The sequence below is a fragment of the Talpa occidentalis genome, unplaced genomic scaffold (genome assembly GCF_014898055.3).
Source record: "Talpa occidentalis isolate TD23 unplaced genomic scaffold, MPIMG_talOcc4v2.1 talOcc4.4, whole genome shotgun sequence".
NCBI lineage: Eukaryota > Metazoa > Chordata > Mammalia > Eulipotyphla > Talpidae > Talpa > Talpa occidentalis.
Window position 1 is genome coordinate 24,011,375 of NW_023604295.1, and position 17,936 is coordinate 24,029,310.

The following is a 17,936-nucleotide window of genomic DNA, read 5'->3' on the forward strand; positions in this document are numbered from 1 at the left end:
ATCTTGGGTATAGCCCTGTGAACAGGCAGACTTACTGAAATACACTGCTGAGGGGAGCAGCAAGGGAGACAGGAGAGGTCTGCTGCACCATGTGGGTTAACGCCTTGGCTGGGGATCAAGCTCATATTGGTGATAGCACAGACTTAACCCCTATGCCACAAGGGAGGCCCCACATTTGTTTAGTTTAGATTGTCTTGTATTCCTATTGATTTTATTGCTGAGAAGTACAGTATTTTATAGTATAAAAAAGTTTGCTGTTCAATTATATGATTTAGGAGAACATAAAATTTAGACTTTTCCCTGCTTAGTCATTATGTGACAATTACATGCATCATTTTTCTTTCTGTCTCTCTCTGCCTATAACAAAAACATATATATTTATGAATATATAAATATTTTATTCACAAATAAATGTATGTATATAAATTTTCATGTATTTACACATAAAAACATATATGCAAATATATACCTCTCACAAAATGCATGGGCAAGCTAATAAATACTAAAATAGCAAGAATGAAAAAGAAATGGTTCCAGAATGTTGTTATACATAAGATTTTTTCCTGAGCTGGTGCTTCATGTGCTAATAAAACCACAGGAGGGCAAAGCTGGTATGGCTTATCCTCAAAGTATTTGTTCATTCACAGCTGTTCAATAGTAGCAGTAATAATTGTTATCACTGTACTTTATTCTCATTTGGAAAGGGAATAAAACTTTTACATTTTATTAAAAAGGGAAAGCAATGCTTACCTGGCTGTACGGGGTAGGTAGAGAGTTTTAATGAAAACTTTTTTAAAAAATGTAATGTCAACATTTTGCAAGATGAAGACTATATATCATTAAAATGGTTCTGTGGTGAGTATACTGTATCACAAATGATTTATTTTAAGGATTAAAATATCATTTTTGCATTTTCCTTGTCATGAGTATAACTTGCCTTTGGGTTGAACTGTTCAATAATTTTGATTATTTTTATAGTAGAGAAGAGTTTAGTGTTGGAAGTTAATTTGTACTGCAAGTACCTAGACTTCTTTGTTTGAATTTCTTATTTAACTTTGAAATAAATAACTTGAATTTGTAGTCAACATTAACTTTTAAGAATATAAGATCTGAAATTTTAATTAAAAATAAAAGATAAATTTCATGTGTACTTGCTTGAAATTTGTACCTGTCAACCTTCTAGTTGTTTCTCAAATTGGCAGAAATTATACACACACACACACACACACACACACGTGCTACACACATATATATATATGTGTATATATACACATACACATATATACACACATTTATGTAAATATTTACACACTATTCTTTTGATTTTAATTTGATTATTTTGTGTTTCTAAAATTGTGGGGAAACAGTCTATATTTCAGTTTGATTTTAAGCTACTAGCCATTAAATTTGTAATTATTGCTAGTTAGGCATCCAGATATATATCTTGGAAAAAATGATGATGTCTTACTCAAATCATTGTGCAAAGGTAAGAAATTATTAAATGTGGAAAAACAAAACATTATTTAATATACTATATTCATTCAAACCTTTATCAATTCATTACTTTTCAATATCTTTACAGTTTAGACAGAATTTCTCCAACATCTCCAATTGTCTCCTCCTGATAAAGGAAAGATAAGAAATGCAAAATTATTAGAAATTTATTTTCCCACTTTGAGGTCTTTGAGAACAGGAAAACTGTAGAATCTTTGACATTTAGGGTTTGTTTTTATTCTTAAGTATGATAGCTACAAATGCAAAAGTCAGAAGCTCTTAAACTATACACGCTGAACAACTTACCTGAAGACTCAAAAATCCCATTGGAACTGAGACCACTTTTCTGATTCTTTTGTAGCCCATCATATCCTTCCAGCCCTTGTTAATAATATTTTTATTTCTTTCTTCACAGATAATTCAACATTTTTTTATAAATTAAGATTTGTGAGTCTTTCCAAAGCATTCAGTTTTACTTTCACAGAAATTACTTACTTTTACATTTAATGGCTATTAACATAATGTTAATTATATATTCTATAATTGTATATAAATAATACATATCATTGAACAAAACTCATTTGAGAACAAAGCAAGACTTCTTGGTAAATACAAAACTCACAGGAGGAGATTGTCGAGTGCATGTGGGTATGACCTGACAGGTTTAAGTAAGGGAGAGGCAAAAAATGTAAATACCTGTAAGCATTTCTGACTCATTACATCTGAATCTCTTAAGCATAAAAGTTTCTCAGGTTATTCTTATGCCTTCAATTTGATAACCACTTCTGAAATATTCCAGAATTCTTGCTTACAATTAATATAAAAAGATAAATGTCATGCAGTAAAGCAAAATACACAGGGTAATTCCAAGAGAATACTGTAGAAATAAACTTTCCCTTCCCAACACTGGTCTAGTATATATTTTTATGGGTTGCTGTTTTAAGATTTGTTTTTAACTCTCTGATATCAGAACTTTTTTCCTACATGAGAGAGTCTGAGGGATAAAAAGGCTCATCCTCCTTCCCTCATTGAAGGTATATATGTTCAGATATTTTGTTTCCGAGTGAGAGTATAGATTAATGGTCTAAGCTCAGCAAATTGGATGAATTCTTCCAGGTCTTTAAATCTGAAAGAAGTGAGGCAAGGATGTGGGTATAGTTTAATTTTATTTATGCTAGTTGCAGATCAAGATGCTTACAGTGGTCCAGCAAATGTCAAGAGGCTGTACTATTGCTTCTAGGAATTTTCAGTACAATGGAGCCAATCAGTTATTGCAGATCTTGGTAGTATTCTATGATACTCAACTTCTCTTGATTACTGCCTGGTTCTCAAATTTTTCTATCACTTCAGTGCAGCTATGTATTTATATAATGAATTTATTGAAAGTAGATATGTATGTATTCAGATATATATATATGCTTTTTAAAATTCAGTTTAATATTTAGTTCCAGTTGAATTGAGAAATAATTGATATATAATATTATGTTATTATAAGTTGTAAAGCATGATTTGATATATGTATATTTTGAAAATGATTACCACAGTAAGTTTAGTTAGCATCTATCACCTCATTTAGTTATGATTTTTTTTGTATATGATAAGAACTTTAAGATCTACTCTTTCAGCTACTTTCAAATATAAAATAAAACATTATTAACTATACTCATCAACATGTACATTATATTCCCAAGACTTATTACTTATTACTAGAATTTATGGAAGTTTGTATCTTGACCATATTCACCTCTTTCATCCCCCTCCTGCAAACCCACCCCTGCCTCTGGCAACTACTATTTGTTCTATGTATTATAAATTCAGTAGTTGCCATATTCTCATATAAGTAAGTTCATATCATCTAAACACTTTCAACAAATTAAAATTTCCCTTAAGGTAGACGATTACTTTTTGACCAGTATAGACCAATGTATACTTACATTGACATGTGAACCCTTTGACATCCATGGTTGGAATCACAGGCTGTTCTCTAGAATATTTTTGTCACATTTTCAAAAGGAATGTTCAGTAAGTTAGTAAGTGTAACAATTCTGTAAAATGTGAAAGGTAATCTTTAAAGATTTTGAGAATAGTTTTATATTAAAGCATAACAAACAGTGTGATCAACATTTATTACTTGAACAAACATTGTGGGTTTTTTTGACTTTGAAGTTTTCAAATCATCTTTAAAATATATTTGCTCTTTAAGAAAAAAAATACACTTTTGACTTTTAGGTAGTCATTTTCAAATGTCATTTATCAAAATTCTTCAGGTCAAATGAAACTATATATTTGTTAAGAACAAATAAATGTGTTTTCATTAACCATATTCTCAATGTTAATTATATAATCAATAAGTACTGTGTATCTGGATGCATTGAGAGTACCAGGAGGCCTTACTCAAACTAGCTCCAAGAGTAAAGTAACTTGACTCAGACAATTGAAATTCAAGAGGAAGACTAGATTTTTAGTCTCTCAGTTCTGCCTTCCAGCTATCATGCAAAGGTTGATATCCCTCTTGGTGGAAAAAAAGGATCTTTTACAGATTTAATCTCTGTTACCCAAACTGTTCAAAAATAGTAAAAGGGTTAGCTTTGGGTGATTTTTTTGTCAGCAAAACAAGAATCTACTGCTCTTAGAATCCTACTTCTGAGATTTGGCTATATTCCATTGCTGAAATAATCTACTTGACTAAAGAGCTACCTTATGTTGACTTAGAACTATATTATCTGAATCAATATTAAGGCAACTGCAACCGGATAACCCAAGTTAAATTGATGTCATTAAAGTCTACACTTGGAGCTTTCCCATAAACTAAAAGGCATATGGTGTACACTGAATATAATAGACACAGTTTTTACTATATCCTATAAACAGTATATGATATAGCTAGAGAGATGAGATACACAAATGCATTCATAACAAAGAATTTGCTAACCTATACATAAAAAGTGAATCATATTGTAAAATATAAAATAAAATAATTTCATACCATATACTATTTTAAATGATTTATATTAAGAATACATTAAAATAATATTTTAATTTATTATTATTTGCTTGATTTTCAGCATAGACTATAAACATTATAACTCTGAGCAAGCAACACAATGACTTCCTCAATGTAAGGTATTTAATAATGGTTGTTGAGTAGAGTAAGCAAAAAGATCAATATTAACTCATCACTCACTTTGTTTAAATAGACATAGTCTAAATTATAAACTTTTGCCTTTGGAGTGAACTTTTTAAAATAAGTAGTTCATATCCTTTTCAATATTAGAATCAAAAATGAATGAAAAAAGTTAAATACCTATATTATTTGGTTTCATGGTCTCAGCATTGCTATTTATTAAAGGTAATGAAGAAAAGAACAATTGAGAAAGGGCAAATGCAAATATTTGTGTGATAAATTAAATAAAATGCTTCTTATGGAAATTGTCAAGTGCCTGCAGAGTATTCAAATAAAGTTGTCCTTGGAAGGTGACAAGTCATCCCTGCTGATGAGTAGGCACTAAACTACTATGAAAACATTAATTTCAGATAAGTTCAAACTAGGAAAGCTATTCAAATATTGAGTTTTTAGCCAGACATACAGTTATAAGTTGGAAAGGAAATAGCAGTAATGAAACTGAAATAGAAATAAGAAAATAATTACATGAGTGTTAAAAATGAGGTCAGTAATATCACCATAGTCTTCAAATTCTGAATGGGCTAAGGGCTGTGTTCATCTTTTTCTGATTTCTATCTCCCCTTCTGATTTAATGAATGGTTTTTGACTACAGAAATGTAAGTTTTCTTGGTGGGTAAATGAAGGATAATCCTCCCCAAGGTGTTCCAAATGGGTCTTCTCAAGATGTATAACTTCGGAATGTGGATTATTTTTAGCTAGAGGTTTGTGAAAATTTTGTATCATTCCTTTAAACTATTGAGAAGAATGAAATTTGGAGGTATTATTGCTTATTCATATTTTTACCAGATTTGTTTTTCTATTAAAGAAACCTATCTGTATGATGGGGCAACCATCCAAATACAGGGTATCTGGTCTTCTCATAGAGTTCCACTCCCCCATCTCATTGAATCCCCAGGCTTTTATCACCTTCCTTAGGGCAGGGACACATACCTTCATTTGGCCCTGTAGGCTTTGGAATTTACATCTATGTGGATTCTCCACAGGCACGTAATTAAATTTATTTTCTTCCCTCCTAATAATCTGTCCAATGTGAATTTGTTTGCTTGAGTGGCCTAAGAACTCAGAGGTATAGGGAATAATTTCCTCTTCACCCATCTGTAAATCATCAAGCACTGTGCTGTGCAAGGTTGTCGCCCTTGAATATCTTTAAAAAATATCCTCTTTCTCAGGACAATTTTAAGAAACAATGTAGTTATATTGACTGAGAAATACTGAGACAGTAACTATAGAATACCATTATTCTCTACTGTTCTCTGCTCTATTTTATATTTAATCATAATAGAAATAGACAAAAGTTATTTTGTCAGTTTTTTGAGATGTGTCTCAGCAAGATGATCTATATTTTTAAATAAAACAGAGTATTAACTTATTTTTTATGTTTAGTGGAAAACTTTCTTTTTTTTTAAAGATTTTTATTTATGCATACAAGAACTGGGGTACTGGCTAGGGATCGAACTTGTGCTGCAGAAACTGTTTTGTGGAAAGCTTCACAGTGCTGCGCTTAACCACTTGCACCACCAGGGAGGCCCCTAGTGGAAAAATTTCAACTGGTACTCTGTAAAGAGATTTCAGAATTTCTAATGAATCACATGAGTATCTAAATTTTGTGATGCATACCTAATGAGTACCATTTGGTACAATTTTTCAACAGTATCTTCTGAATTCAGCCAGTCATTTAAGAACTGTGTAGCATCTCTATCACACATTGTACTCTGTCAGTGCTATTAAGAGAGAATAAAGAATGAATGCCTATGGCAACATAACAATGTGAACTCTTCCTTTTTTTTACAAGGAAGAAAACTAAGAAATTTTATCAGTTATCTATTTTCCATTGGAAATCATCCCAAATTTAGTGACTAAAAAAACTTTATTTTGCCAATAATTATTCAATATGGCCCTTTTGGAACCCAGTTAGGAAATTTTTCTGGTCTTGGCCAGGCTGGGGTATCACTTGGCTGTATGTATGTCTGCAACTGGTGCTTCTGCTGCCAGCTTGCCTGAGGGCTACCTAGTATTGGAAGACCTCAGCTGAAGAAATTTCTTTGTTCCATGAGTTCTCTCTTCTTCCAGAAGGTAACCAAGAATTATTCACATGGTGACTTCATAGGGATTCTGAGAGAGAGAGAGAGAGAGAGAGAGAGAGAATGCACACAAGATCTTTTGAGGCTAAGACTCACCATATATGCTGCATCCTATTGGTCAAATCAAATATTAAGACCAAGCCAGATTTAAGAAGTAGGGAATTAGACTTCACCTCTTGGTGAAATGAACTAGAACTCATATTTTATGCAACCTGCAAGTAGGGAAAAGAATAATTGTAGCTATTTCTAGAGACAAAACATACATTTTTCAGCCTCAGTTTTCTCCAGAGATGAGTTGCTGACTTGGCAATATCAACGAGGGTCTTAACTTTCATTCTGCTTTAGGCAGTATAAATCAAATTCAAATTTAGCTAAAAAGATATTTGTATTTTAAATAGCATAGCCATGTGTATATTGTGAATTCTCATGGATATGACATTCCAGTTAAATATTTTCTAATGTTGGTAAAAATACAGTAATCCACTGAGAACTATGGAGTAAAGTAACTATAATCCCTAAAAAGAGCTAGTAAGAACTACATTAACTATAATTGTATTCCAAGATGTGACTTTATTATTTAATGTGATTTAACTTAGAAGTTTCTCAACATGGGGTATAATGAATGTCTATTCAAGCTTAGAATGGGTGACATCCTGTGCACCTTTATGAATAGAGGAAGGAACACTCCTTATCATTTCCATCATTAATTTGCTAATTCATGTGCAAGGAAATGGCTCATAAAGACTTTAGATGCCATTGTTTCAAAATTCACTTTTTCAGTTTTCCTTTGCTTTAGTTAAATAGAAAAAAATTGTCGGCACAGTAAAGATGGTTGGTTTCCTTCCGTGATGTGGTCAGAAATAATTAGATTTCTGAGTTTGGCATTGCTCTTTCCTGGTCACCATGATGTGTCATTGAAACAGACCTGTTAAAATGAGTGATGTGTGTTTTAATTTCATTAGTGTCATCAATAATGTATTGCACTTTCCTTTTAGAAGCATCCTTGTGTTGTGTGTGGGTCAGGATGACTGTATGAATTACATTTATAAGATCCAAATTGTTACAGATGAGGGAATATAGGCATGAGGGTGGAATTAATGTTATTTTAAGCATGAATAACTACTACAATGATTTCAGTTAAATAATAATTTAATTAGGTATGATGTCTCTACATGCCATACTAAGATACATGTTTTGTGTAGGCAAACAAGATGGTGATTTATTAAATTAATAACACAGTTCATTCTTTCTGTAAGGAAAGTTTTCTGAATTGGACTGAAGCCAGTTTATGTAAGTACAGGAGTGTTTCACTAAGAAATAGAAATTCTTTGTTGTTGTAAAGGATGTGCTATCGGCAGGAAATCCCTTCTGTATAGTTTCTGACTTTCCATCCTGTTTTCCTGCCAGATAGGTGTCATTTTTGACTGGCTGTTGGTTGAGTCTGTCCTACCCTGAAATATATGGGTCTATCAACTTAAAGGGAGAGACACATTTGGGTACTCTGATGCAGTAGTATAAATTGTTGAAGTCTTTTTTACGGAAGTTCAATTGTGATGACACTGCATGAAAAAGCTAAGAGCTTTTTTGTCTTATAAGATTTCACTGGAAGGATTGATATAATTGAAATATTTGTAAAGGCAGGAATCATTTGCATAATTAAAAAATGGTAGGGCCTCCCCCACCAGCATCGGAGCAACCCACATGGTGAGCAGACCTCTCCTGTCTCGCCTGCTGCTCACCTCAGCAGTGTATTTCATCAGTCTGCCTGTTCTGTTCCCTCCTCTGTCTCTGGTGAATCCTCTCACCCTTCGGCGCATCTGGCCTGTACCCTAGCTCTTGTATAAATAAAAAATAAATCTTTAAAAAATTTAAAAAAATAAATGGTACAAGACTGGTTTTGATTCTAGGTATAATCCTTGGGTATTTAGAGTTAATGATTGAAAATGGAAGAAAATTCTTAAAACTAACAAATACTTGGAAATTTATATGATGAAATGTATAAATGTGGCTGGGTTTGTGTTCATCTTCCATTCAGATATTAAAAATAACACAACACGATGCTGTATTTTTTTTTGAAAAGGGCACCCAAAACAGAAATTTATTTTATATAAACAGAAAGCCAAAGGCATTTTACACAAAGAAAGCATTACACAAGAAAATAAATAGGAAAAGGTGAGCTACTTCTAAAAATCAGGAGAAACTACCCATCTCATGAAAATTTACAGAAGATATTTTTGTTTCCTCTAATTTGTTTTCAAGGTAAAGCAATCTATCAAGATTGAAAAACCTTGTATTATTAAAAAAAAAAGTACCTTTTAAATGATATCAGTTGCTAGCTCAAATGCAGTTTTTCTCTTAAATTATGATAAAGTATACTAGTCACTTATCTTCAACTAGAATCTCAGTATCTATAGTTTTATGCTGATTTGTATACTATTTGAGTAGAAATGGATATGAATGTTTATTTTACATAATCGCTTGCCACAGCCTACTTCTTGAATCATATAGCATATGGAAAATATGTTTATATTTTCCTTACACAATTTTGCAAACCCAAAAAGAAACATTTCTATGCATGTGACTTGTTTATAGTCATTATGAAAGCATGTTGATTTGTTAGAGAAAGTAAATGGTGGCACACTGCAGGCTTCAGTGCATTGGTCTTTAAGAAATATGTATTGCTTTCTAGTTAAAACAAACAAACCAGTGATCATTGTATTTCTTCAGCTTTAGAGCTAAACATTCTTTTTAGGATGTATTTTTATTCTTCTACATTACCTCTTTTCTAGATATTTTATAGTAGCTATAACTGAAATTTTACATAAATATACTAGAGACAGAGTTCATTTTTAAATGCATTGTCATTGAGGGATTAATCCTGTAACCTTTATGAGCATGTTTTATTAATATCTTATCATTAAATTGAATATTAATAATAGTTAACATTTAATAACCATAGAATGTATATGTAAGAATTTATTGCATTCCTTTAGGTTTAAAAAAATGTGGAAAAGTCACCATAACAACCTCCAAATCATTAAACATGCTCCCTGTAATATATAAATTGCAGTGGTAAAACTCATTTTAGGGGTATTTATGGAAAAACAGTTTATGCTTTTTGTTTTTGTTCTTGGTGGTTTTTTTTTTTTTTTTTTTTTTGGCCAGCATAATGATCAGGCTAAAGTTCTCAAAATATCTACTGTGTTCTCTGGAATTCTGGAAATATATTTTCCAAAAAATAACTATGAAATATAATTAAATATTTTATTATTATTCTCATTTTCTTTTTCTTTTTTTGCTGGTAAAGCAGGTTTAATTGTCCATAAGAGTGTGTTTTTTTCAATGATGGAGTACTTAAAATACATATTATTAACTGTTTTTACTCTCAAAATACCTTCATTATTAAACCTGGCTTTTGTCATATATACACACATGCATATTACTTCACTCTGATGATTTTTCATCATATATGTATGTATGCAAACATATTACATATATATGTTTACATGATTTGCTATAAATTTAAATGTGATTGATAAGTATCCTTACACTAAAACCCCACTCCTCTTAAAAAAATTTGTCAATTCAAAGATTATGTTAATATGAAGTAAGTAGCTTCCAATTATTTTCTGTCATGTAGAATACTTGAGACTACTGAAGACAATTTCATCACCATTTGGGAAAGAAGTCATGGTTGCATTGTTTCCTGTGTATTATTTGGTTTCTTTTCTTTTTTCCCTCTTTAGTGATATAAAATTGATATAACTATAATGGAGGCAAACTTTCATAAGGTATTTTGTTATTCCCATTATTTTTTCATTTTGATATAACCAGAACAACTTAACTTTTACACATGAAAAGCACAACCACATACATATATATTCATATGTAATTTCTTATATGATTAGTTTAGCATGTTTCAAATGCTTCTTCTGAAAATCTCTTTAATATTAATACTCTTAGGGTCCTCCCTGGTGGTGCAGGCAGTTGAGCGCAGCACTGTGAAGCTGGCTGTAGCCTCTGCAGTGCTGGTTCGATCCCCGCCAGCCTCAGAGCAACCCACATGGCAAGCAGACCTCTCCTGTCTTGCCCGCTGCTACCCTCAGCAGTGTAATTCCTCAGTCTGCCTGTTCTGTTCCCCACTTTGTCTCTGGTGAATCCTCTCACCCTCCCACGCATCTGACCTGTACCCCAGTTCTTGTATAAATAAAAAAAATCTTTAAAAAATGTATTAATACTCTTGGACTAGAAGAGAAATGCTTATAGAGTGTCTACTTCTGGAAGAAGCTCTGTGTTTTTCTCATAGTCAGAGCAGTGCTCACAACTCACTTAGAACCCCATTTAGAAGATAATTTTCACCCACATCTAGGGAATGTGTTTCTTAGTGCAAGGTTTATAGCTGAATTCAGGAATATTTGGAATCTTGAGAGTATCTTTCTTACACTGCTCTATTAAACTCATGGCCACTAAGTTCACGAATACCCAATTATTATGGACAGGTTTCATTTCAAATGATATGTTTCAGGTGAAAAAAAATGAAATAACTGAGTTCACGGATTTTCTGTCCCCGTTACCACATACCATGTACTAAAAATCTGTTGTTTTAAAGTTAATTAATGATTAAAATGCTAAGTTACCTAAATTGATATAATTTACACTGACATTTTTGAGGATCTACTAAGTCCCCATCACTGATGTAAGGCTGCAAAAATGTAAGTATATTAAATCTCCAGGATTCAAGACCTTCTATGTTCATGACACTTACTTTCACTCAATAAAAATGTAAAATATTTTTCAACCCTGAATTGAGAGATGGCGATATATATTGAAAATATGGGCTTAGGGACCACAACTTAGAAGAAAACACTGAAAAGATGGTGTAAGGGCGGAAAAGTTTTCCTTTTCCCCTTGCAAGTTCTTAACCAGTTTTAATGATCACATTGACATGAAACAGATTAACAGGAGAAAAGCAAATTTAATTTTATGTATATTGGTGTACCAAAGATAATATGCGACCCAAACACAATCTTTAGTCAGTCAAGATTCATGGGTCATCCTGAGCTAAGGAGAAGGGGTAGGAATCTGGTACTTAAAAGGAGGGAAGACCATTCGCAGGGAGATGGCAAGAGCAGATGTCCCGTAAACATGTGTTTGCTGTACCATGCAGATAAATAACATCATGTAAAAATAAGTGATGTAAAAAGTTATCTCTAGTAATAAGTTAGTATCAGTTGGTCTCAATCTCATTTATTTTAGGCAATTAAAGAGAACTAAAAATAACTTTTCCTGAAACTGTTAGGCTTTGATTGTCTTCAGCTCAATATTGTCCTCATACCAAAGTGACATATTTTAGGATCAAGTATCTCACTTCAATGAGGACCTGCATATCATCAGAATCCATTTGAATATGTAAGAAAAAGAGATAACTTTCAGGGGTCTGGCAAGGGGATTAGGTGACCTCAGTGCCTATCTTTTGCTGTATAGAGTTTATCCCAGTATATATTTTACCGATGACATACCACAGTAAAATTTTACATATTTCTCATCCTTATATTTATTAGCAATTGGATTTAGAAGCCTCATAGATTCAGTTTCAGGTTTGTTTGTTTGTTTGCTTGTTTTTAACTAACAGCTACTTTATTCTCTTTCATGATGGCAGTGTGTGCTTCTATCAGGAGCTACATTGTGTATCATTCTCTTTTTCTCATCACTGGGAAATTTTTGATGATCAAATCTATATCTATTAATTCATTAGAGGTTGAAAATCCTGACATTGTATTTCTGTAATGCATTCCTAATTTATTGCAAACATTACTACTTCATGGAAATATTTGTTACAATGTTTAACATGAAAATAGCATTTATGTGTAAAAAATCCACACATTTCATATTTCTTTTTAGAAATATCCTGTATCACCTTGATGAGAAGACAAGCCAGTTTTCCATACTGCTGGAGGCTTGGGAGCACTGCAAATCTCTTGCATCAAATGAAACCCTTCAAGAAGCCCTGTCAGAGGTGTTGAACAGCATTAATTCAGCTCAGGTTTACTTCAAAGCAGGACTTGATGTGTTTGAGAGTGTCTTGGATGGAAAGAACTGAGAAAACTCTCAGCATTTTAAAAAGTTTGTTTACAATTCCTCAAGCAAAAAACTCTAATCTGACCAGCTTTTCTAAAATTGAAGACTTTTTTCCCCAATGGCTTTTTTTTTTTTTAGAAAACTAAAGCTATTGTTACTGTGTATTTTTAATGTACATATAGGAAGAGCATTTTGCACATTTAATATTTTTCTTATATTTGCATATATGATTATGTTAAAACAAGTTATTGAAATGATACTTGAGATTTATCTATTGAAAGAAATCTGATATATATAAATAAATATTTGGGGGGGGTGTTCCAAGTATTTTTGGACAATCTTTGCTTCTATGGATAAAACACAGGAACAGCTGCCATTCCCCATATTAGAGCTATTAATGACCTAGTTTCCATAATGGAAGCAGAGATTTGATATGGTTTCAGATTACTTTCACTATTAAGTATTCAATATGAAGAATTGGTGTACTCTGAGTGATTGGTTGACCAAAACCTCTTTGAATGTTTCTATTTTATGACATGAAGTGCCTGTTCTTAACAAAACTAGATGTAGTAATACACTGGTTATAAAATTGTATTTTTTTAAGTATTAATGAAAAAAAAAGAGCCATAAACATTCCAGGGGAAAATCTCAAGGTAGCTGCACAGAGCAATTTAAATGCAAATTTTTTCCTAACAACTTATAAGGTGACTAGGTTTGAAACCCCTAATTTGCCTCAGTTGATTTTGTAGAAATTTCAGGAGTGATGTATGTCTTATGAGGGAGAAAATATTTATTTCTTCCTGTATTGTTTCTGTGGAAAAAATGAAACAGAACTACTCTAAAATGAAAGCATATCACATTATTCTTCCTTCTTGTATCTTTGCTGAAGTTCCTTGCTGTAAGGCAGTTTTCATGGAATACTAAATATAATTTCCACACGAAAGTAGCAAAGCTTCTCTTTGAAACTCAAAATATCTTAAAAAGCATCAAATTGCTATTTCTGCCACTGACAAAAAGTACATTCTATGAACGAAATTGTTTTGATCAATGAAAAACTCCTTAAATCTGTGATATTTGATATTTTTTTGATATTTTTTTCTTAATCCTTAGTTGTGCCTTAGATGAAAATGCAGAAGTCATACCTCTAATTTTATGTGGAAAATACAGTGCTACTCTCTAAGAGTGTGTTGTTCTTATGCTTCACTGTTTCTCTCAAATGAAGTTTTTCATATTGACATTATTGTTGAATGGCTATAGCATCCAGTATTCCCAGAAACCCCAGCATTCTGTCTATTAGGTGACAGCTGAAACTTTTAGCTTACCTTAAGAAATTGATTTCAGAAAAGTTCTTCTTGTCTTGGATAAAGCAATTCCCTTTAGAAAACATATCCTAAGAATATTTCATGTGAATTTTCTCTACCTAAAACAACACTCACACCACTTCCCATTTTGCATTGCCAGAGTCTTCACTTTTTATGGATGAGCATAACCCTAATCTCAGTTTAAAGGAAAGCTAAAGTTGAGGGGAAAGAATTCATCAGTATCGATTAATTGATTTATAAGGGTCAACTCTTCCTACCATAAGTAATGCTTATATGCTCAAGGCAAGGGAGATACTGGAGGTAATTAGCTAGATAATTCAAGCAGAAATCCATTTTCATCTGAATTTCTGTGTGCACATATTTTCATTTGAAAAATGAAACTACCTTACTTTTTTAACCAATCATTTTAACCAATGTACTTTTTTGTTTGAAAATGTTTATATGTTTGAGACTGTTTAGAGAAGAGTGTTAAATGGACCAGACACCTGCTGCCTCAATATCAAACTGTCTTTCCAGAAATCACACCAGAAGAGAGGTGGAACATGTAGACATGGGACAGACCAAATAATAAAATTCTTTATACCAAAGGAACTTAAATGTTTTCATCGAGATTCTTCATTTGGAGTTGAATGAAAAACAAATATAATAGTTTATCATTTTGAAACAAAATTCTAAGTAATTTACTCCCTTAATCTCTAATAGCATTGACAGCAGAAAATATTTTGTTTATATGTTTGTTGAAAGGTTGTATAGCCAGGTAAACTACATTGCACATATAAAGGTTTTAATATTCTGTTTTCTTCACTTCTAAATTACATGGTTTTGCTATTTAGAAATTGAAGATGACTATGGGCTACCATTTTTATTAGACTATTTAGGAGATTATATGAAGAAACTAAACAGTATAGATGCTGTTCTATGTCCTTGCCTGGAACAAACCTCTTACTTGGGTGTATTACAGCTATGGTTTGATTACCTCATGCTTTCTCCATATTTATATCATTTCAATTTTTCCCCAATAGTAAATAAATATCTTAAGCATTTTAATAATAAGTGTTTTGGGTTATTGGTAGTAGTTTCAGAGTGCTGCTGAAGGATGATATTTCTCATCCTTCATAGGATTGTGCCAGGCCATAACAAATCATACATGATTAGTCTTCTAAGAAAGTGTGGCAAATGTATATCCCTGAAATTTGGATTCAGGCAGGGAACACATAGGATATTGCCCTTTGTGGAAATGTGTATATTTCAGAGTCAAAAGGAAAATTATGCGGCTTTTTGGTCTAAGCCATAAGATTTAGGATATTGCCTTCAGCCAGGGAAAGCATAATCAACTCCATCGATAAGAGTCACTGAAGCCAAAGTGATTAAGGAACTTGAACATAGTCACACATTTGGTTAACAGTAAAAGCAAAACTGGAATCTAAGCTGCTCGGCTTTCTCATGAAGTATATCTAGCTCTCCCTGAGGTGATAGGGTTATAAATGATCTTTTCTGGTGCCTTCTTATAACCAGCCATTCTATCAGATGTTGTATGGACTGGAATAACTGCTTGTAATGAAGGACTAGTTCATTCTGATTGATTTTTAAATTACATAAATTTTAGCATGCAGTAGGTTTCCCAATTGCAAAGAAAGGTATTTCAAAAATAAATTGTTACCTTCTGACTAATGATGAATCAGCATCTTTGCCTCAAAAGCCGTAATTATTTGCACAGTAAATTGGCAGACCTAGCCAAAAAACCTTCTCATGAGACATTCTGTAATATGTAATTAATTACTCAAAATATTAAGCTATCTCTGAGGGTAGCACATTGTTATCTCATTGGTTTATAGGATCAAAGGCTATTTAAATATGACTTAGATGAACATTTCCTTAATAGAAAAGAATTATTTTAAATTTCCAACCTTGGTGGAGTGGAAGGTAAATGGGTCCACCTATTCCAATAAAAATGTCAAAAATATAAGAGTTTCATCACAGGTGCATTGATACAACGTAGGGGAAAAAACAAACAATGTGATATTTGAGAAAAGAAAGATTCTGCCCCCAGCACTAGTGACTCAGTATTTCTGGCATGAATTTAAATAGCTAGTTTTTAAAAGTTTCATTAGAATCTACTATTCTGAAAGATCTTTAAAAAAAAGTGTAGCAGACTATGCATCACATTAAGTGCTACTAATTTTCAGTTAAGGGTGACTAATTCATGCAATGCCGACTTTCAAATGGCAAGAATTTGAAAGTGTTGCAAAAGAAGATTTTAAAATGTACACTTTTCTCACCAACACCATGTTCACTCAATTTTCTTGTTCAAGTTATTATTCTCCAGTTATTATGGGGTTACGCATTTCTTTGACTCTGAGGAATAATTTTAAGATCTATTCATTTCAATATATATTTACCTGTTAATCAACCAAAGATTTTTTTCCATAATACTTTTCCATTATCCTTCAAGAAGTGCCTTTAGCATACCTGGGACTGCCAAGAGTCTTGAGACCTTGCTTATTGAGGTGACATATTTCATAAAGACATTTATAATCTCATATTCAGATTGTATCTGAATTTACAAAGCAAAGGATTAAATTGAGGATGTTTCATACAGCATTCCAGATAGAGAAATTGCTTCAAATTTTAATGTGTTTCTGTGAAGATTCTTTTGTACTTGAATCACACAATTTTTTTTTTTCTGTAACCCAAATGGTAATTTTGATGTTTTCTGCCAAATCCAATCATTGAGGCCAAAGAAATGCATGGCTATCCTAATTTCTTAAGCAGGATTCTGTCAAGAATTAACTCAGGAGATGTTGATTCATTGCCTACATCTAGACAAAGCTTTAATGAGTATAGACAGAGACTAACAGTATTCTGTCTAATTCTTTTGATGTCTTAAGCCAATAAGAATCAAGGTAGATTTTCTCATAGGGAAATAGATTTTATTTTCCAGGGGCTAATTAACATGCACCACCTCAGTCCCCAAAGGACCACACAGGTGACTGCACTGTGCCATATGTCATGTGCTGTATCTCAGCAAGCTCAAGAGATTAATATGCAGTCATTATTATGAATTATTATGTTGCATTCTAGTTAATGTTGGTCTTTTGTTCTGATTAAAGTACAAATGTGGCATTTGAATAGAGGCTTAGTGGAGTTACTCTCTATTTTTTTTTTTTTTTTTTGTGGGACCCTCGCCAGCGGCCTGGGAACAAACCGGCGCTGCAGAGGCTGTGGGCAGCCTCGCAGCCCAGCGCTCAACCGCTGCACCACCAGGGGAGGCCCGTTATTCTCTATTTTAATGAACTATATTTTTTTATCAATCAAACTGTATAATCATTTTATCATTTAGTTTGCCCAGTAAGTATAACTTACTGACTCCGATTATTCAGTTTTTATTCACTATGTCATGCAGGCGGACACTATTTGGAGTATGCTTTAGTTTTTGGAATTCTTCAACATTTTTGAATCATACTTTCAGTGTATCTGTTAGCATTTTATTAATATTAATAATGCTATTGTTATATCATGTTATAACAACCTGCTACAAATGGACTCCCCTATATTGAAAGCCAGAAAAATGTCATTCTAAACAATTTTATCATATCTGTTTAATAAGAAATAAACTTATAAACAAACAAAATATTTTACTATGCCATTATAAGTCATCTGTAAGAAAAAAAATGCCCAGATGGTTAAGTATAGTTCACATAATTGTATTCCAAAGATGTTATAAATAATTCCATTTAGAAACTGAGATAGGGCTCTATTAGGTGATCTAGTGTTTAT

The 17,936-nt window shown here is 32.4% G+C and overlaps 1 protein-coding gene across 7 annotated transcripts in view; it reads left to right on the top strand.

Moving 5' to 3' along the window:
• NAALADL2 (N-acetylated alpha-linked acidic dipeptidase like 2) overlaps positions 1–17,322 on the top strand; it is a 1,155,955-nt gene extending 1,138,633 nt beyond the window's left edge. For all 7 annotated transcript variants that reach the window (XM_054700373.1, XM_054700375.1, XM_054700374.1 and 4 more), the window contains one exon: positions 12,661–17,322. In XM_054700373.1, the coding sequence (XP_054556348.1) occupies positions 12,661–12,859 (199 nt within the window). In that variant the 3' untranslated portion in view covers positions 12,860–17,322. The remainder of the gene's footprint in view (positions 1–12,660) is intronic.
• Positions 17,323–17,936: the final 614 nt, after the last annotated feature.